At 38.7% G+C, this 22,509-nt stretch overlaps 3 protein-coding genes across 5 annotated transcripts in view; all 3 read left to right on the top strand.

The window, feature by feature from the left end:
- Positions 1-52: 52 nt before the first annotated feature.
- The window catches only part of LOC108144380 (mucin-5AC), a 40,496-nt gene continuing 18,039 nt past the window's right edge, over positions 53-22,509 (top strand). For 2 of the 3 annotated variants that reach the window (XM_017269154.2, XM_041707753.1), the window contains exons 1-2: positions 53-189; positions 1,638-1,985. In XM_017269154.2, coding sequence (XP_017124643.1) covers positions 1,895-1,985 — 91 coding nt within the window. In that variant the 5' untranslated portion in view covers positions 53-189; positions 1,638-1,894. Of the gene's footprint in view, positions 194-1,637; positions 1,986-22,509 lie in introns of all 3 variants that reach the window. The other variant, XM_041707752.1, reaches the window with a different exon arrangement.
- Positions 5,826-6,206, top strand: LOC108144383 (chromobox protein homolog 5). Its single transcript, XM_017269158.2, has one exon. It carries the CDS (start codon positions 5,886-5,888, stop codon positions 6,150-6,152), a length of 267 nt encoding a protein of 88 aa, XP_017124647.1. The 5' UTR covers positions 5,826-5,885; the 3' UTR covers positions 6,153-6,206.
- LOC108144381 (serine/arginine repetitive matrix protein 2) lies at positions 6,546-12,148 on the top strand. The gene is made up of 3 exons (XM_017269155.2): positions 6,546-7,603; positions 8,210-8,754; positions 11,848-12,148. Exons 1-2 carry the CDS (start codon positions 6,590-6,592, stop codon positions 8,726-8,728), a joined length of 1,533 nt encoding a protein of 510 aa, XP_017124644.1. The 5' UTR covers positions 6,546-6,589; the 3' UTR covers positions 8,729-8,754; positions 11,848-12,148.

The following is a 22,509-nucleotide window of genomic DNA, read 5'->3' on the forward strand; positions in this document are numbered from 1 at the left end:
AACGTGTTTCAGCCGTGTTTCTCTTGGCTGTTTAGCTGTTTGCTTAGCAGCCAGTCTTCAGTTGGATTCAAAGCGCGTCTCAGTTCGGTTGTTGCCGCCGGTCGCCGATCACCGATCAAAAATACTCCATTAAGCCAAGTGAATGTCTTGCAATTGAAAACCAAAACAATATCGTCCAGTGGGTGATATGTAAGTGAGTCGTGTGACTACCCCTCTCTTTCGCGACCCCATATACCCGTCTCTTTCGCGGCGGAGCAAGTGCGTCCACAGACAAGCGGTTTTCGATTTGAATTTCGGTCTTCAGTTATCGCTTTTCGGGATTTTCGTTGATTTTTTACATATGCAAAGCGCGTAGTTTGGCATTACCGTTGTCACGACGCGTCATAAAGTGTGACCACGCCCCCTCCTTCGACCTCCGGCCCCCACAAAAAAACCAATCGTTGATTACCCACGGAAAATTTCACTTTGAAAGCTAGTTTTTGCATACATACAACAATAAACGGAGGTCCCACTGTCCCTTGATTTCCAAAGCCCATCCACTACGAACTACCATTTAGCATTGAGATTCTCGAGCATGGAATTAACATAAAGTTTTACCCCCCGGCTGGCCTCCAATTAGAAACTGCCATAAGTGCATAAGAATTGTGCAGTGAGCAGTCCATTCAAAGACTTCATTAAGAATTATTAATTATTTAATTACCCTTACGCAAGCCAAGGTCGTTGGCCATTGGCTGATAAAATGCGATAGTTTCCAGAAGTTTTACCTCTCACCAACGGAAAACAAACTAATCAAACTAAAAAAATCGCATAAATAATTGCAAGAAAAAACCGTATATATGTACGATACAAACAAAAAAAAGCGAACCTCCAGCCAAAAGATATATTATATGCTTTCGTGTTTATATAGCAAAGACAGATTCAAGGTGAATGTTGCCATTATTTTTTTGACAGAGTGCTCCAAGCAACAAGTGAAAATTTATTGGGAGTTTTTTTTGTTCGCGTGCTGAACAAGTTGAACAAAAAGAAACGTGGCCGAAAATCAACGCGAAATTAATACCATTAAAGGGTACATAAATTTGAAAACCAATTTAAGGTGTTCAACAAATAAAAATTAAGTGACTAATTTGGAAAGGAAGATATAAATAACAGACGACTATACCGTCTTAGAGTGGAATCCCCAAAAGCTGGTTTGGATTTCTTCTTATAGAATCTTTGCTGCAATTAGCAATTTTAATCAGCTTATATATATATGTTATTATAATTTAAACATTTCTGAGAAGTTTTTAAACAATAACAAATGTTAAATGCAATCAGTGGATAATTTGAAAAAGAAAAGTACACTTTTTAAAAAATTGGAACATTTGATCTTTTTTTAGTAAATCATCTTTTACCTTTTATTAGATACAAATTTATACAAATTTCAGAACATATCAATGTCATTAACCATTTAGAGAACTTAGCCTACTCACACACAATTCTAGTTATCCATCATACGCAACGTTGGCGTTGTAGCCTTGAACTCTTCCATTAGGCAGAATCAACAGAAAGAGTCAGCAAAAAGAAAGAATTCACATTATTATTAATTATATTTTAACGGTATCTCAAAAACAACGCAAAATGTTTTGAATGCCTTACAGAAGAAACCCGTCTGACCCGTCGTACCAAAAACAATTTCTCGCTTTTGACTAAATTCGCCAGCAAAGCCATCAATAAAACGTATACAACAATACAGCAACAAAATGCAAATACTGGACAGCAAATAATTTAAAGATAATTTACAAAACGCCCGGGGTAAAAACAAAAGAAACACAACAAGTTTAATAAGAAACAAGTCAAATTGCAAATTACAAAGCCAACAATATTTCGGATAAGGTTTTTGCGAGGAGTAACGAAAATGTCTCGGTCGACGTCGACGTCGAAGTCGCTGCTTATCGGCCGCAGCTTCTTTTTCTTCGTCACCATCTGCGGCTGCTGCTTTGCACAAGGTGAGTGAGTTTTACATATGATTTTTTTTTGATGATGGTTTACGCGGGCCCCAAGACAAAAACTTAATTTAAGTCATATTCTCCGATGTTTGTCGGTCTTGCCAAGAAAACCCCAAAAAGTCTGTCTGATTCACTGCATGCTAATTTATCTCGATGGATCCGTGAGATCGGTGTCTTTTACAAGCCGGAACTCTCTGAAGGTCTCTCACCGAACTTAAAAAGAACGACGACAGCAGTAAATGCGTGTTCAAAATTAAAAACTCAAAATTAAAGACAACTGCTTGGTGAATTGTCACGAAAAAAGGAACGGATGCTCAGTAATAAAGCCCGAAAAAAAACAAAAATACGTCTAAGACTTCCGGAGAGTTAGCAGATGACAGCCGTGATAAAACAAACAATTTCCAGTTCGAAAAGTGTCTAACAAATAACTACTCGATCAACTGGCAGGCACAAATTTGGTTGCACCTGCAGTTGATTTTTAATGCCCTGGGGACTTCCAGTATTTGACTGGCAAATGTCGACGGTTTTGGCCTTTTTCGACAAGCTTTTTATGGCTGCACAAAGAAAAAAAATTTAAGGAGAGACAAATCGTATGTAATGTTACAAATAAATACACGAACTTATTTTATTACCACCAAATGTATTAAGTATCAACAAAATTTGATGTATCAATTTTACCTTTAAATAACCAGTTTAAAAAACTGTTTTTTATTTTTGGTGCTACTGCAATATCATGACTTTGTTTCTCCCTCAAGTGTGTTAAAATGTCAGGAAATGTCAATAAAACTTCGGTCGCCTCAAAGGCCTGTTTGTAAATATGGGGTTAACTGTCCGAAAGTTAAAGGGAAAGAGTTCTTGGCACAGATTTGCGTTTACCTTAAGTGATTTTGAGGTAAAATCAGTGTCATTGAACTTGCCGCAGTGTCAAGTCAACTTGGCATAATATTTACACAATTACCACGAATCTCCGACTCTGAATTAATCAGCAACAAAGCCGAACAAAAAAGTAACAAAAGGCTGGAAAAAACAAACAAACAAATTAAAACTAAATCTATTGCATAAGACATCAATACACAACCTTTCTTTTCTACTGGTGCCCATTGGAGGAGCAATCCGAGACGGAATCTTTTTTCGGGGCCTTATAAAAAGCAGCAAAAACCGAGAGACAAAAGCAGCGTTAATAAAATTAACTTGCTAATGAAGCGATGATCACACCGCATCGTTTCTATGGACTACATATATACTCGTACACGTATATATTGACTTAAATCATTTCATAGCTGAAATCAAGAAATACAACTTATGGAAATCCGACTAGCAGCATTTTTGTATGCAGAAACATTTTTGTCGCGCGTGTTTGGGCCAAAAGCAAGCAGCAGCAGAATGGGAAAACAAGTTTCCAGTTTCTTGGCGTTCCACTATGCAAATTAAACACTAAATACTGAAGAAATACACATGTCTGCCATGTCGTTTGGATATTTTGTAATATAGCGATAGCGATGAAAACGAAAGTGAAGCCGCCGAATGACTTTGAACGAAAGCCCCAGAAGAAAGACCCTTCCATCTGCCCTTGTTGTCGCCGGTGGTTTCACTTTTATTCCGCCATGTACCGAGTTGTTAACTCTATCGAATTAAAATAAATTCGCCGACACTGCGCTGCCGTTGTGCCGAAAGAAAGTGAAAGAAATGTACGAGTTTTGTACATGTGCACATGGCAAAGTTGCGGCACAAGTTTTGCGCTCGAAATCATAACAGTAATGGCAACAGGTTGGCTGACTTTTACAGTCCCACTTCTAATATCTCGAACTTGCCCAATTTTCTTGTAAATGCAACACAATTTTTAAACGGGTTTTAAACCTTTTACGACATTTAAACAAGAATCTTTACTAAAAACGAAATTAACAGAAAAAAATGCAATTAAAAAATATATTTAATAAATTATGAATTTTATAGATCCACCTTCTTCATTTGATGTAAGACTTTATGTAGTAAAACGTACACGATTTTCAACATTTTTAATGACCTTTGAACAGGTTTCACTAACTATTAATAGAGCATTTATCAATGTCCCACTTCTCTAACTGCAAAAAATTAAAAAAAAAATATTTTATAAATTAAAGAATTTGTAAACTACTTATTGTCCTGTGCAAACTTGATGATGCCAATTGTCTTAAAATGGGAGATATATGCTATTAAAAGATTTGATAACCTTTTTAAATTCTAAAAACTTCCGTTTTGATTAACGTAACCTAACCTGTTCCTTTTACGGAAGTGAGACTGTATTTCAAATCTGATTTTGAGTCTTGTCCGAAACTGCGCACTTTTTCGAATTGTCACAGAGCCGTTACTTTTTCCGACTGGACGAACGTGACGCATTTCTTCGGGCTTTATTCAATGAATAAATCTCTTGGCCAGATGCTGACTCTGTGGAAATAATTGCTAGTTTACATACTCATGTAAATTGGCATTTTTCTGTGCGCCGTAATGATGGGAAACATGCCAATGACATTGTTGTCCAACTCGACTCGAACTTTATGACTTTATGGCAGTGGAAAGCGAATTTACATAGAAAATGTGCGATTTTTGTGGCCTGAAAAGAAAAGCGCAGATTTTGCCAATGGCCAATTAAAACACATTCGCATTTCCACAGAGCTCAACATTGTTTCCGCTCAGGTTAACTGTATTCGACTTCAAAACGAGTTTTTTTTTTTGAGTTTTGGCGCCTGGTAAACCAAATCAAAAAACAGGTGCAACGGCCGCCTGACCAGCGGCTTTTTATATAATGGTCAGATCCAAAAAGGAGCAATTTCTCAAATAGTTAATAGGCATTGCTAACATACTTTTGCCAGTCCGCTGGTTTTTGGATTTGCGACATTTTTGCTGAGATCAAGTTCCCCGAAAACCGAGGACCGTCAGCGTTTCCACTTAAGAATGCTGTCAAAGAAAAAAACATGGAACGTTAAAAAAAATGTTTAGCTTTTTGTTTCTAATAATTTTGTTAAATAAACAGTTTTCGATATTTTTGAAAATTCTATTAACCCGAATGCACAATCTCCGCATGAACATTTATACAACATTTTTAAATTTACCAACTCGAAAAAACGTGTCTTTGAGAAAAACGCGTTAAAAAAATGTAGTTCTAATTGAAGCGCAGTTGACATCACTCCAATAAACTGTCGATAACTTTCCTATTTCAACAGATTTCAATCCGAAATTTGAAGAAAATTAAAGAAAAGGTTTTTGTATCTCACAAGGCAGAAACCCCCCTAAAATAAGATAAACTTAATCTTTGATGTGGGTGATTATCTTCATAGAGATGATAATAAACTGAGATCATCAAGTTGGCTTTTGTTAGAGATGGTTTTTAGCCTTAACTAATCGATATTATTATTAAAAATTCCAAATAAAATATCGAAAGCATTTGCAATCTCTAGTTTTTCACCATTTCAAAAAAGTTGGCATCGCTCTTTCATTTCATTTTTTTCCTTTACTGATTTTCAATCGACAAGATGGGAAACGACGGCTTACAACCAATAATAGAAATAATTGTCGGGAAACGTTTCGAGCGTGGACGTCCTCAATACCTGGCCATATGGGCCGGCCATCCGGTGGTACAGAGCACTTGGATACCGTTGGAGTACTTAGGCCCTTACATTAGGTTGGTCGAGAATTTCGAGGCTGAGCTCCACAAGGCAGCAACAGCGAGAAACCGAAGGAACTAAGAGCAAACTTAGGACTTACCAAATATATACAAACAAAAAATAAGTTATTTTATTTTGTTAAAAAATATATTCTGTAAAAAGCCCACTGCTTGAGTTTTGTCATCTCTTTCTGCATGCCAAGTAAGTTGGCAGCACTAGTCTAATTTGTAAGATTATTTGGCTGCGTTAATCCAAGATCATGTCCAGTGGAAATCGCTTCAAGAAATCCAATGCCTATGGCTCCAGGGGCCACAGCAAGGATGACGAGGACTACATAGTGGAAAAATTTATCGGGAAACGCTTCCTGCGAGGACGTGCCCAATATTTAGCCAAATGGGAGGGCTATGCGGAGGAGGAGAGTACCTGGGAGCCCATGGAAAATTTAGGCAATTGTGCGACGCTGGTTGCCGATTATGAAGCGGAGCTTTTTAAGCGGAATATGGAGCAAAAACGTTTAAATAACTAAAAAGAATGCTTATTATGTACTTTGCGGGCAAATAAAAGATATGTAATTGTGTATTATCACCGAAAATAGGCTCTAAATTTGTAAGCAAAAAAATTGGGCTAAATACAGTAAGGCAGTCCTTACTTCAACAGTTGTCATCATTCCCATTAAAAAAAATATGAGTCTGCCAAAGTTCTTCAAAAAAATAAATTGCTAAACATGTAAACTTGTTGGAATCGTGATTTTCTAAAAATATATATTACAATAAAAAAGAAATGTTTGTTACTCATTTATGGTACGTTTTTTTTATAGTAATGGCTTCAGATAAAAATATTTTAAAAAAACTAAGCTTTGCCATCTCTAACTGAATTTCGAGAAAGTTGGCAGCGCCACCGCAGCTTGATTCTTTGTGGCATTCAGTTTTTCCCTCTTTTTTCGGCGTCTTTTCAACGAACAACATGTCTGGCGGAGGTCATCGATCCAATCATCTCCATTTGGTGTCCGATCCCGATCCTCCCCAAGAATTTGTAGTGGAGAAGATCGTGGGCAAGCGCTTCGTCGGTGGGCGTCCCCATGTCCTGGTAAAATGGGTTGGCTTTTCCGACAGGGACAACTCCTGGGAGCCATTGGAAAACGTTGGCAACTGCATGGGCCTTGTCTCGGATTTCGAAGCGGAGCTCTTCAGACGGCACAATGCGCAGGACATCCTGGTCGGCCTCGAAAAGGACTCGATATTAAGTCCCAGCACCAGTGCTTCCCGGACATCAACAAAAAACCCCAAACAAGTCAGGAATACGCAAAAGTCAAAGAAGGTTAAGGATTTACCGAAGAAAGGCAGGCCAGCAGTGGGCAAAGTGGCTGGTCCAAAACAAAGTATTAAGAATCTACCCAAAACTTATAAGGAGAGTCCCAGTCCGAGCTGTGCTAGCAATGTTTCTGGGGAAACTTTCAACCGCAAACCACCTGGTTCGCCCAAGCACATGGTAAAAAACCCCATTCAATTCGAGCATTCTAGAGTCCTCCGCTTAAGCGAATCCAGTGACGATGACACACCATTAGCAGTAGTATTACAGCACGAACGGGCACCCAAACAAGAAACCCCAGGTCGATTGGTGCCTGCTTTCCAGAAACTCGTTATGCCACCACCAAGTGCCAGTGTTCCACCGCAACAATCTAAAGATACAGAGCCACTTCAGAATGATATCATAGAATGCGATTCGGATACGTCCTCCAGCTCTTCGGAGACCTCAAGCACATCAAGTTCGAGCTCCTCCTCATCGTCTTCGTCCTCCGGAAGCGATGAAAATAACCAATCTCTGGACACAATAAGGGAGCAGGCTCGCAAGTGGGAAGCCGAAAAGCGTGTGGTCAAATTTGGCGGTTTAATGGATGACCAAATGGCCAAATCCCTTGGCCCACCGAAATTAATAACAGCCGACGACGATGATCCCATTGATTCAGAGCTACAGCGCGTAAGAAATTTACATTTCATTTAAGTAAATTAAACCAAATCTAATGGGTTCACTCAAAAAGTATATATGTGTCATCTTTTTAATCTATATTTAAAAAAAAAAACCAAATTCCATGATTTTCTTAAAAAAAATAGAAATTAAAAAGATTAAGACTATAATGATTAGAAGATTTAACCATAGTTTATTAGACTTACTGTATTAACCTAAATTAATTAATACAACCAATTTTATCTTTAATCAAGTTCTATTACATTTACATTTACGTACATTTTATTCAAAGAAAATTAAACAAAATCTATTGTGATAAAGAAAGAAAATTAAACCAAATCTATTGTGATAACTCAAAAAGTAGGGTCCATCTTCAATAATAATCAACACTTAATTATTTCACTTGTTTTTTTAAGCAAAAGCTTGGCAATTTTATAATTTAAGTATAGGATTAAACCTCATTTTAATTTTTTTTTTTGGAAGTATCTTATCCTTTATTAATTAAATAAACTAGTTTGATCTTTAACCAAGTAATAGAGTAATGAAGTGAGTGTTCCCTTAGCTTTGGTTGTATTTCCATTGTAAGAAATTATCAAAGAACAAATGGAACCTCCGCAGATACACGGCAATCTTGCCCAGCAGCCGAGCAACTGGAACTTCCCCGAGCCAGTGATGCAGCCGCCAGAAAAGTCAATAAAATCCAGCCAACCAATGATGCGCCGCAAGAGTCAGGCTGTGTGTAACAAGGAGGTGGCCAAACTGCAGCAGATAACCGATGCCCAGACACCCGGCTGCTCCAAGATCATCAAGACGGAGCCGCTAGGTTCGCCGGAGGAGCTGCAGGCTAGCGGCAAACGGCCCTCTGCCAGCGAAAGCCTCAAGTCCGAAAAGTATTTCGGGGACTGGAGAGTGCCGGAGCGCAAGGCACCCTTCGGATTGGCCCGTGGTCTGGAGCTGGAAAAAGTACACCACAGTTTTCAGGTGCACGACAAGTTCTTTCTGTTCGTCACCTGGAAGGGCTGCACTATTATGGATGCTGTACTCATAGAAGACATCAAGAATTTATACCCAATGCATTTGATCGAATACTTTGAGAGCCTGAAGATCGTCGGCGACGAAGTAGTTGCTCCCAACTAAGCCAAAAGATGTCTAGTACCTACCTGGTGAGTTGTGGCAGCAGGCAGCACAGCAGTTGATGTTTTGGCCCTGTGCCCGTAACCTTAAACGCAAGCTTCCGCTCCCGACCAGCAGCTTCAGTTTCTTCTTCATAACTTTACAGTTCGACGCTCGCAATATTCGAGCCATGAGCCATGAAAACTTCACGTTGCCTTCGGGTCAAGATAAATGCCATCGAAAAACAAAAACAGAAACGAAAACGAAGCATCATCCGGTCCGCGAATCACACTTTGTTGGATTCGTTTCCCTGTACAATGCACCTGTATATGCATTTTCCTCCCTTCTCTTCATCTTGGCTTAACCATTGATAACTCCAATGTTGGCCATATGACAAATTGCTTGCCTTTATCTTGGTTGCACTTAGAACAAGCTTTTTCGTAGATTTATGACTGTACCTTCAAAGATTTATGAGTGTTTCTTGGGGAGATGTCTTCATAGCATTAACAAGAGTCTATTATTGGCACACGTGTATCGCGACACGCACAATTATTGCCTTTTTCTCTTTCCGCAATTGTAGATTTCTGGCTCGAGATCGGCTAGCGAAAATTATGAGGCTCCAGACTCTTGGTTTTCGGTTTCCATTTGGCTTATCTGTCGCATCTGTTGACAGCTGCTTTGCTTTGAACTCGGCGGCCTGGCAACATACTCCCTCGCAAAAGTGGTGGGCGTTTAAGCGGCTCCATGGTTCATTCAACCCAAGCGGAGTTGCGGAATGAAGACAGCAACCCAATTCAAGATTCTGTTCAGTTGCAGTCTGCTGCCTTAATGGCGTATCTCATGGCTTTAACCTTCAATCAGACATAAGTACTTGCTTACTTGTACTATTGCGAGTATAGTACCCAACCCAAAGAAACTTAGGTGGTGACACGCACACCTGGAGCGGTGGACACACCTTTGTGGGGCACACGCTAACGCCACCAACTGCTGGACTCGCCGGCTAATGGACTAATGTGTCCATTTATTGCTGTCTTGCGCAATTTCAATGTCATTTGCAAGATGGCTGATTGCACTTTTTAGCCATTTTCATCGCAGATCATAATTTAGTTTTATGGATTAATAGTTGGATTCGCATGCACATATAAATCTGGTTTTATGGTTAGTTAAATTAGTTGTTAGGTGCCTGTAATTCGTTTTATTGTGGCTCAAATGGCTTACACCTAATTTAAATTTTTTTTATAATTAATTCAAAGTGTTAATTGCTAAGGTCAGGAGTGTAAGACAGGAACTATTAAAAAGCTGTAGATCTTTTCGGTAAAAATTAAATCCAAAACGCCTTCAGATTAAATAGACTGCATTGTTTGCCTGTTTAAAAAGAAACCCAATTATTCTCCGAGTCCTGTGAAATAGATTTTTTACTTAATTTTAAATTTAAATTCATTTCACATGATTAAATATATCTTTACCTCAAAGGCGTGTTTGCAATCTGCTGTTTGCTTCATTGCTCTATTATTATTTTCCATTATTGCTGTGCAATTTACTCATTTTTACCTTCCTGATTTCTGGGTTGCCTTCGACTTTGGCGTTCATTGATTTATGTGTGTTTGAATTAGCTGTCCATGGCATTTGCTATAATTTCTGTAGCTGGAACATGTTTTTCCACCCATTGTGGTCGTGCTGCATGTGCGATGGATTTCGAGGAGTGGTTGATCTAAGGCAAAATGGGAAAAGCGAAATGCATGGCATAAAAATTAATATTGGTCCGAAAAAAAGTTTCCATTCATTAATTGGCCTACCAAAAATATTCAAATTGCCTATCAAATGTCAAATCATCAAAAGCAATTTGAATTGCCATCGCTCAAATTTCCTGATTGTGTAATTCTTTGCTGTAACCATATTTCTTTATCAGACAAAATTTGCATTTAATTTCTGCCGCCACAACAACATATGTGATAATTTTCTCGCTCGTTTGACCATTTTTGGCTGAAGATGTAATTACGCCCAAGGCGGCAACCAGTAACCAGTAACAACAGCAACATGCAACCTCATTTATGACGCTTTGCATATGGTAAACAACAAATCAGAAAGAAACAAAATGTGTTTTCTATGTTGGTGGTGGTTGGTTGTTGTAATGCAATTTGTTTAACGCTTCGTTTATTACCAAAAACAGCAACGAACGCATTTCTTGGCTTGTTGTTGTGTTGTGTCGACTGTGTTGCCTGTATTAAAGTTGTTTTGTGGTTGACTGGGGCCAGCAGCAACATTTTGGCGGGTCGCGTAGGTTGAGGGGCAGCAAACAGATACAATAACTTAATATGCAGTCATATTCCCTCTATTTTCTCGACAGCATTTTCTCTGCAAGACTGTTTTGTTTTCTTTTGCCAAAGAAGAGTGGGTGCGTTTTCCACTATTTGGCTGGCTTATTTATGATTTTGTTTGACAGTTTAATAAACCTGTGTGTTGTCTGTTGGCACGAGTCACAATTTTCTGCCGCTGTTTGGCATCTCTTGTGTGTGCTTTGTTGTGCCTCTGGGTTAGGGGTTATTGGAACAGCAATTATATGTAGTTAAGGTGGCCCATTGCGGCTGCAGCAACAACAGCTGCCCGAGATGCGGTTGCTTAGATTGCCCAACAATAGTTAAACCAATGTGGCGCTATATCGGCTTACAAATGGGTTGGCTCCATTACAAGAGCTGATTGATTGTAGATGGATATTTATCATGTGGTTCCGATAATCCATGGTGGAGTGATACCAAAGTTATAATGGGCTTATAAATTAGGTAATTCCTTTATACCATTCTGTTACTTTCTACTTCTTTAGATAGCTTCATCTCTTGACGCGAATGACCTCCAAAACTGGCTCATTTTTTCAACCAAAGTGCATCCTCAGTTTCAACGACCTTGCTTTGTTTCTTTCAAGCTTTTATCGGTTTCTCTTTTATGTTGACCACGCCCCAAGAACCTGACCCAGCGGGCTGTCTTCGCTTGATGTTAATTTCACGCCCGTTAAAGTAATTAAATTTGCCTTTGTTTATTTTTTATGAGTGCTCTTATTTTTGTTTGTAGTGCAACATTCAAATTAGTTTATGTAGCAAAGTAAAACTGTGTTTTTAATACCATTTTCTCTTGTTGTTTATTTTTAGGTTTGTACAACTGTTTGACCAGAAGCCGGCATTCTCATCGTAAAACATAATCACATGCAAGTTCAGGGTCATGACATATTAACTGGAATGAACTCAAACGAGATTAGTAACTATATTTTGTTTTTTATATCTTATTTTTTCATCTAAACTACTTCATTATCTATGTTAAGCTTAGAAGCTAGAACTTAAGCTGAAAAGATTTATGTTTTCCATACATGTTAAAAAATGTACCTATCTATGGTATTAGTTTAACCGTAACACGATACTCAACCTAATGTCCAATGAAATCTTTGACATCTGATACTTTGTGATGTTTTTGCCTGTGATAAAGGAATTTAGTCGCGAAGGTCGAACCAGTTTTTGCCAGAGATCATTAACCAAATTTAAATTAAAACCAATATCTTGTTCTATGTTAACCACACCGAAGTGAACTTCCATTGAATTGGTTAAAGCGCTCGGCTTAAATGTCATTGGGTGGTTAACCAAAATCGAACTTTAGCCAGCCCGCAGCTAAAGTTGTTGACATTTTTACTTGACTTTTTGAATTATTTTCAGCATCGCCCCACAAACCTCTGCAATTATCTTGCATTGGTATTTCTTTTGTTGCTCTTTCGGGGTGTGTTCTGAGTGAAGGAGAGACTCCGACTCCATTGATAAAAATGAGTTTTGTATGTTAATTTGGCAATTGGCTTCACTGCATTCTTCAAATTGTGGTGGAATTGAGGTTGGATTGCGGTTCGAAAGTGGGCGCTTGTATGGTGGGTGGATTTGTGGGTATTCCAAAGTATTGAGTCACTTCATTCTTGGGATTAAACATTTCAAGGTGTGGGTTTGGAAACTTAACTGATTTTGGGGAATTAATGATCTATTCATAAAAGCTTAAATACAAAATCTTGATATTTAAGGGATTGCTATATAACGCCTGTGGGCCTTATTGCATTGGGCGTTGTTGCAATTTTTAAAGCTTATAGCGATCCTTAAAATATACATATTTTGAATTTATGCTTATCTAATTGCTAAATTCCTATACACACACCTTTCAATGTGTAATTAACGCCATTGGGCTTTATTGCACCAGTCGTTGTTGCATTCACCCTAATAAAAAAAACTGCTTTTATTATTATTTTGTAACAGTTTTTCAAGTCAGATGAAATATATAAATATAAATATATTTTTTAAATTTGATTCAAGAATGAAAAACATTTCCTATAATTATCTATCGAGTTTCCTCATCAGATTTTGCCTCTCATAAGCCGATTTTGATTGCTCTTATACTCTTTTCCTCGTATTGCTTGTAACACTGCACAATTTCTCATTAATCGCCGACTTCCAGAGCTTCGGCTTTGTTTAGTTTCGTTTTGTAGGTTGCTTTTGCTATTTTCGTATGGGCTAGCTACACCTACGATTTCCGCACTTGTACAAAAATGCGTCTACCCTTTTTTTTATTATTTGTGTTTGCCTTGCGCATATGCAGACAAAGCCAAATGTTTGAGCCGTGAGTCAGTGGCTAAGCAAAGCAAAGTAAGGCAAGACTTCAAGCCGCCCCTGTCGATATGCCACGCCCCATTGAAGTGCATTGAACGCATTTACTTCTCGCTGGCTCGTTTCGCACTCGATTTTCCATGCACATTTTCGCTTTTCCTTTTAATTGCGATTTCTGGCTCTGACTCTGGCTTTTCTTCGGCTCTATTTTCATCGCCTTTTTGCATTCGCTTCGTTTCGTTTCACTTTCACAGTGACTAACTTGTTGCAACTGTGCCAGTCGAGTCGGGGAGTAGGTTGTTTTTAGTTTTATGGCTTCCAAGCTGGCCAAGTTGGTTCGAGGTGGTGGTCACTTTGGTGGCAAAAAGCCACTCGAGCAGAACTCCCCGCAAATTTTGACAATTTGGCAGCCGGTCCGGTCGCTTCAATCACAAACAAAAGCTTAAATTATGAATTAATTTCGTGTTTTTGGCAAAAAGAAAGCGTTGACACGAAGCGGAAGTGTTCGCCAAAGGGGCGAAAGTCATCGCAAATTGAGTGATTAGCGCAGGGCAAGCGCTTTCAACGTATTATGCAATGCAAATAGGGGACCAAACAAATGATATCGGGTTTCCCACATATCACTCAATTAACCCAGTCTAATAACCAATCAAATGCCACTCTGACCCCGCATAATAGCACCGTGATTCATGCCGCCCAGTGACCCAAAAGTTGACTCAGACACCCGCGTACAAGATATAGATACATAGATACAGCCATGGCCACTTGAATGGGACAAGCACCCGCTGGGTTGCTGGTGATTTTCGGTGTAGTTTATATGTGGCACATGTCTGGCTAATGGTTTCTGGCCCAGTGACACAACAAGCGCCAATATTTTGAGCCAGCGTAATAAACCAAAGGCGGCGCAGTCTGGCAACAACAGAGACCGACCGACCAGGTGTGTGTGTCCATTCCATTCTGAATTTTGAACTTTGCGCCCTGCCCAGAAAGCGAAGCCAATGGAGTGTGGCTAAATGGGCCTAAATCCTTGACCCATTTGCTCGTTCTCTTAGCCGTCGTCTGGCATTTCCGTTTTGTGTTGTGTTGCAAAGTGCAAATTTAATCTCCGCTCGCCGGTCCGATCGCTTCAATTTGCAGTCATTAAACCCCTTTTGGCTCGCAAAATTATGTACCAAAAATGGCAAGAGAAAGAGAAATACCATTTGGTAGGCCATTTTCAAGGTGTATTTCTGCGGTTCGCCATTACGTTCGGTTGCGATTTTTGTCATTTTTCTGCTGTTAAATGAGCTTACGAGGGGGAAGTGAATGTAGGGTTAAGCTGCCCATTAACCCATTTTGGTTAAGGGAAATATTTGTTAAAGGCAGGAAATTGAAAAGGCGATTAACTTTTGTTTACCCATAAGTTATTAACTTTGGGCTATTTTTTTTGACTAATATTTATTATGTTAAATAATAAGAGGCTTCTCTCAATTTAAAAACACAATATACACTCTGTGTCCGCATAGACATTCACGTTTTAATGTGCCATTCACGGATGTTCCGCAAGGAAAACAAGTTTGTGTCTTAAGTCATTCGTTTCCTTTGTGGCCTTTTGTAACTGGAAATTATCGGCCAGCTACCGCGGCAACAGCAACAACAACAAACCTGTAATAAAAATATGCAGTTATCCTTGGGATTACGGTTCATCAGGCAGCCCTATAAATATAAATGTTTCTTCAGGGAATGAAGAAGAGTCGACTCTTTTTTTACCCGCAACTTTAGGTGCATGCTCAGTGGCAGCGACCTTTTAAGCAGGAAATGATGCCCAAAAGGAGTACCAACAAGAAAAGCTGGCAATTTGACTGCAACAGCAAACAAACCAAACACTCAGAAAAATAATTTTGAAAATTTAATGATTATTGCCTTGGAGTTGAGGCAACACTTACACTTAGCAGAAAATGTATTACAAAGATCCGGATTAAAAACATATTATTAGTTAGTAAGAAATATCAAGGAAAGGGTATTCCAGGGCATTTCTTTTGTACTTAACTAAAAAGTCCTGGAAAGATTGGTTATCAGTTATGAAACAAATGATTTGCATTACGAAAAACTTAAAGTTACATTTATTTTGTAAGCAAGAAAGTAATTTTTTTTCTGAGTGAAGAGCCGAAAGCAGAAGAAGCGGTCTCTTAACGAGCGGCATGCATAAAATATGCCCTTTGTGTAGAAGACATTGCTGATCGCCTGATTGCAGATCGTTCGTGGACTCTGCGTTTTTAATAAAAATGTCAAACCATGAGTGGCGGGAAAAGAAGGCAACGGCGGATAACAATGAATTGGCAATTTGCAAAGCTGCTGCTGCTGCTGCTCCTTCGCTAAGTAATCCCCCACATTAAGGCATCAGTTATTGGGAAGTATTTGGGATTCGGATTCGGGTTCGGATTTCTGCGCGTTGGCGTTGGCGGCAGACTCTTCAAAAGCCATTCAACTTCTTGATAACTCTTGATTGACGGTGGCTGGCAACCTGACGGACCCACCTCAAGTGCTATTTGCTTTAATAACACTCGAGAACTGCAGGGCTTTGTGGTTCATTGAACCCATCCCGTTCGATGGAAGCCAATCTTGGCCACTTATATAGCTCCAAAGCACTTGGGCACCCAGTGAGCTTTGAGGGTGTATAATAGATATGGCTTCTATGATATCTGGACACGCCCAATTTGAAGTGGCACCCGGGACCAAATGAAGCCTACAGTTCCAAATCGAAAAAGAATATGCAAATGCGAAGGCAGAACAAAAGCAAAGCGAAGCTCGGGAGAAGAAACCTTGTTGTTCACACAATAAATCACGACAACCAGAACAGCTACATATATGCCTTATACCTTATGCCATTGTAATTACAACAACAATAGACAGCTGGCCGACAAAACTAAGCCAAGATTGTTGTTGACCATTTTGTCGTTGAAGCGTGCGGCAAAATGCTGTGTTTTCATGTCTGGCTTTTGTTTGGCCATTCTTTTTATATTCGCCAAAGCAAAGAAAAGACAAACAAAATTATGCGGAAAATTACAATGCATAGAAATTTGTGCCGTTTGAGAGACAGATCTAATCGTGAATTATGTATTTCTGGGTGTAGGCTAAGGTTACACAATCATTTTGATATAGTGTGTGATTGGGGAGAGAGTTTATGGATGGCATTTTAGTTATGTCAGAGCTAGGAAATTACCTGAAATTGATTTTGTTATTGGTCAAAGCAAAAGGTCTACAATTTGTACCTTAATTATTTTATTATTAGTTACATTTCACATTACCCCTGACTTTCTGCTCTATTTGATCTTACACCGGAAAATGATTGACCCCTCGAAGGGTTTTTATAAATATTTAATAAAACAAAAGGTCTAAAATATTTAATTAATTAAATTATAATTATTTACACTTCAGTCAAGACCCCTGCCATTCTGCTCTACTTAATCTTACACCGGAAAATGTAGAATTTAAATGCAAACAATCCCTTTTACCACCAATGAATTCTATCTGCCACTTGCATTTTAATGGCCACAACTCACTTTATATTTTTCATTTGCGGGACATTGCACCACTTGGCAGTACCGCAAGTTTGAAGGCAGAAACAGAAAACAGACTCAGATGGAGCAGACCTCGAGATTCAGATAGGGAACGAGGAAAAACAGTTCTATTACTTAATATGCAACACTAATGCGAACAATGGCAGCACGACATCGTGGCAAAGGAAAAACCAAAGCCCCAAAACCAGAAACCCACAAAAACCGAAGGCCCAGACACACGATCCTCCGGTTACGACGGTTTGGTTTGGTCTCCAGACATTCAATCAACACATGGAGAGACCTTACAAAAAAAAAACGGCAACACAACCAACTTAGAAAGGCAGCCCGCTGATCTGTATAAAAAAAATGAGGAAAAATTCAAGAGGTAGAGAGGGCGAAACAAGGCGGTCAATAGTTTTTCACACCTTAACTTTTTGGTTCAACTACATATATGTACGTGCTATAGTTTTCAAAGCTCCATTAATATAGAACCACTTTTTTTTTCGGCGGCATTCTATTTGGAGATCTTTAGCTACGTGCCTGGGTTTTGGTATTTGGGATCTGTTCTCCACCTCGAGTGGTTTGTTTGTTTGTTTGTTTGGAATCTACGGGAGATTGGAGATCGAGATTGAGTGCTGACAATGGCAAGGAATTTTGACTTCGTTGCTGGAATGATAATGCGAGTTCCTTAATTTGTTCGCCATTCTGAAAGTGGAGCAGAGCTTAAACTAATGCGGGAGATTTGTAGTCGGGTCGGTCGAAGTCTTTGTAGAATTCCTCAAACACAAATGGAGATACAAGAAAGATTAAAGGCTTCTGCAGTAAACTGGATGAAGGAGTGATTTGTGTTCTGAAGTTATACAAATTTAACATTTTTTGGGGGGATAAAGATAATATCTGGAAAGGAAATACATTTAAAAACATAAGTTGATATACATATTTTTATTCTTATTATATAGAGAGAATTTTAGCCTTCTTAATTTTAAATCCCTTTTAATTTTTTTTATTATCCTGCTTGTTTCAAAATATACAATGGGTAATGTGTTGTAAGAGATACTTTCTGATAATCATTATGCCTTTCTGTCTTATAATTCTTGCTTCTGTAAATATTTTTTTTTCATAGCCTATCGATTTCATCAGGTTACACTTACAGTTATACTTTGTATTCGCTATTCTATTTGATTTGTGCTCTTATTAAATGAGATTTATGGTTAGGACAGCGAGCCAAGCCCAGTACAAAAAAACCAAACAAGCCAAGGAAGTCGGACCACTTTGGCACCCAGCACAATCTGTGTTTTTTTTCTCGATTCCAGCACGGCTATTTGCAATCGCAAAAAAACTTGTTTGCATTTGCGCGCTCGTAATTTAGTTTTAATATTTGCAATATAATTTTTTTTGCTGCCGCTTTTATTAGAGCACGCTTTGTAAATTACATAAATGCAAAAGAGAAGCTCGAATGAGAGGCATACAAAAAAATAAATGTTAACTATAGAAACAACATGGAAAAAATGAACGTAAACAAAGAGCAGTCGCACCTCGAAAAAAGCTTAAATAACATGGCACGAGCAACAAAGCTGACGAAGCCAAAATTCAGTGGGAAAACAGAGGAGCAGACGAAAAATCAACATTCGAGTGTGAAGCACAAATCAAACATCAAATAATTGATAGAATATCGACGACGGGACCCAGGCAGGCAGTAAAATGCAAAGCAGCTTCGGCCTTTCACCCAGAAATTTGGACTCCACACTCCAACTTTGAACCCAGCACGAGCTTCCAAAAAAAAAAGCGAAGCCAAAACCAAAAACCGAAAACAAACCAAACGAAGGGCCCAACTCTGGATTGAAGCTGGAATTGAAGTTTTTGCCTTTTAGCCAAGTCGTGTTTTTTTGAGTGGGCGCAAAGGGGGAGGCAAAGTGGGGAGGTGAAGGTGCCACCCGCACTCGCTTGTGGCCAGACTTAGTGTTGGAATTGAACCAGTTTTCTGTTTTGGCCAATTCGGGAGTGGTAAGGCAACACGAAAACCGGCTAAAGAATTTTCCATCTAAGAAGTTTTTCATGTTCGTTTGCCATTTTAGTTGGGCCACGAACTCGGCCATTTATTTCCTTTGTCCTTCTCTATGCGAAAATCATTGCGGGTTTCAAGTTACCATAGCATTTTGGTAAAAAATGGTTTTTGGTGGAGTACCATAATTTATAAGATTTTGCTTATGTCTCAGCATAAGGTTGCTTTACACTTTAAATTAAAGCGTCTTCACAAAAGAGAGAAATTAATGAATATAACTAATTTATTTTATCCCCATGAAATTTTAAACTAAATAATGGCGATGTTACAAAGTAAAACATTTTCACTTTCCCACAAAATATTTCCCTTGACTCTTTCCTCCAATCAAAAGACTCCCATTTGTTTCCAATTCCAAAATGAAATAATTTTTCTTGTCCGCACAGACGTCGGTTTAATCAATTTATTAAAAATGCGACCTACCCTTTAGCCCTGAAACAAAAGAAAAAATTTAAATTGACGATGATTATTTAATTTACAAAATCACGAGCCCAAAATCAAGCGGAGCCAATGAAAAATTGACTCCGATCGATGGGCAACGGGCGATGGAAATTTCACTTTCGTTTTGGGGCCCGGCCTTTCGTTCACCAAATTCATTCATTTCACCGCCCAAAACACTGACCTCAGCGAGCATTACGTAAAGGTTTTGTATTTTGTTTTTATTTTTGGTCAGCCACGCCCAGTAGTTGCTGCTGTTTTTTTTTTTTTTGCCTGCCTTTGGCGCATCGGATGTTTTAGCTTAAATGCTTTACAAATTTATGCGGTTTCCACCGAAAAATGCTTTCAATTTCGGGTATTTTGATGACGAGTCGAAGCCCACGATTCCCAGGCGGAAGGGGTGGGAATGTGACACCGACTTTTAATTTATATAACTCGAACATGATGCCAGATACGAGCACCTGCTAACGTTTTTTTAAGATCTCTTGAGTCTGCGTTACAGTTACCCAGTTTAGTGCCATAGTTTTACATTCACCAGCAGAAAGCAACCTGTTCGCCCATTGACCAAAATCTGCGTATAATTGCTCTACAAGTTGCACTGTTTATGCAAATAGCCAGCCGACTGGCTGCTAAAAAAAAGATAGGGAAAATCAAAGCAAACTGTGAAGTGTACATATTTTAAACCAGTTTAAATGGCCTGTTGTTGGTTCGTTTTCTGGTTTTCATAATTGATTTATGTATGTTTTGTGAGAGCCCAATTTCCGACTCCACATAAACAATATCCGCCTGCTGTTGGCCAACGAAAAGCGAAAAATTCAATCAATCATTTATGCATATATACAACCCCCAGTCAAGGACATTGCCATTAGAATGCTCCTGTCCCTCGACTTGAAATTGCTTTTAAACTTGGCCAACACCCGCACAAAGAACAGAACAGAACGGAGCCACAGAGCCACATTCTAATCCCGGCCAGAACCTGTTTATGGCTTGGCAATTATTTCTGCCTTAATTGTATTTAATTTGCCTGTCTGTGTACTTCGGCGGGGGTGTGGAATGGAATGGATTGGGTTTACAATTACAAGCCGACAATGCGACAATCCGACACTTGACTGCAACTTCTAGGGTGTGGAGCTGTCCCCTGATTTCTTTCTTTGTCCACAGAGCCACATTCCCCGGTGACATTTCTCGGACTCACTTCCTCCACTCGCGGCTGCATTAGATGGTGTTAAATTAAAGGGTTCTGTCATGTTAGTCGCAATGATTAACGATCGCTGCTTGCGATGTTTGAATTCAGTTGTTTTTCTTTGCGTGAACTAAGATTAGTATGCAGGAAATTGAGTTCATAAAAATCACTTTGTCTTTATATCATAAAATATAATTTTTAAAGTTTTGTTGTAAATTTTATAATTAAAATTGTCCATAAGCATAAACCATTTTCAATTAATATAATTTTGTATTTTTTGTAGCCAATTATTTTATAGTTGAATCTTCCAAATACTGATAAAACTATCATATTTTTCATTATCTCTTATTATTGAAACAATATAGATCACTTTAACTCCCTCATAAATTAACAAAAACAGTTGTTATTTACTCACTCAGTTTTGTTTGTTAGCCACTTATCGAATCGCAAACATCGACGGCTACCTTAACAAATATTTTCCTATTTTTCCGACAACGAGTAGATGTGAAATTTGTTTATTTGCTGACAAACTATTTGAAGTTTTGCATTCTGCCATTTGCTACTTGCTGCTGGCTTGCCACATATTTTGGCCAGTCCAGTGGGTGCCACCTAGTGCTCCAATCTTGAATGTTTGGCCAACAATAAAAGCCAGCCAGCTGGAGAGCTGTTGGCCGACTACTCGCCTTGCAACAGTTTTCTTTGTTTTGGTTTTCGCAGTTGTTTTGCTTTCGGTTGCGCTGCTCACTGTTCGCTGCTCACATTTGGTTTACTTTGTGTAACAAGTTTGCATATGTAATTAACCAACTGCGAGTGGAGTATTAGTAAATATAATTAAAAACTAAATCGGAATGTGTGCGAGTTGGGCAAACGCAAACGCCTTAAATGATGTAAGCCGCCGAGAGAGTATTTTCTGCATTTACTTGCAAATTCTACGATCTTAAGAATGTGAAGGAAAGACTTAGGCGACAAACTTGCAAATTCTATGATCTCAGGAAATAGTACAAAAGACTTAAGCGAAAACTTGCTTATTTATTGATCTTAAATAAGTAAAGTAAAGACTTAGGCGACAAAATTGCTAATTCAATGATCTCATTAAAGTAAAGGAAAGACTTAGGCGACAAACTTGCAAATTCTATGATCTCAGGAAAAAGTACAAAAGACTTAAGCGACAAACCTGTCGATTTTGAGTGGGTAAATCTGAAAAAACTTAACCCATTAGTGCTAATAATCTCTCGGCTGACTCACTTTCATCTTGCAAATTGACCTTGGTGCTGTGGGCATTATTTTCTAATTAGCGAATCGCCGCCGAAAGAACACTGTGTCCACTTCTTGAAAGATTTCTCAGGTTTATTTGTCTTTGATATTATCGCCAACGGAGTTGGAAGCTTATTGTTCTCGTTTCCAGTTTCAATTTTGTTTGGCTTTTTATACCCTTGCAGAGGGTATTATAATTTCAGTCAGAAGTTTGCAACGCAGTGAAGGAGACGTTTCCGACCCTATAAAGTATATATATTCTTGATCAGCATCACTAGTAGAGTCGATCTAGCCATGTCCGTCTGTCCGTCCGTCTGTCCGTCTGTCCGTCTGTCCGTCCGTTTATATGCAAACTAGTCTCTCAGTTTTAAAGCTATCTGCATGAAACTTTCCCAAAAGTTGTCTTTCTATTGCAGGTAGTATATAAGTCGGAACGAGCCGGATCGGACGACTATAGCATATAGCTCCCATAGGAACAATCGGAAAAATAATTGAAAAAAAATTATAACTTAGCTGTTTTTTAATTTTTTGTTTTGTTCTTCGACATAGAGCAATGGTTAAATATTTCAGAATTATGGTTAAAATTTCATCAAAATCGGACGACTATAGCATATAGCTCCCATAGGAACAATCGGAAAAATAATTGAAAAAAAATTGTAACTTTGCTGTTTTTTAATTTTTTGTTTAGTTCTTCGACATACTGCAAT

The sequence above is a fragment of the Drosophila elegans genome, unplaced genomic scaffold, assembly GCF_018152505.1.
Source record: "Drosophila elegans isolate 14027-0461.03 unplaced genomic scaffold, ASM1815250v1 contig_183, whole genome shotgun sequence".
Lineage (NCBI taxonomy): Eukaryota > Metazoa > Arthropoda > Insecta > Diptera > Drosophilidae > Drosophila > Drosophila elegans.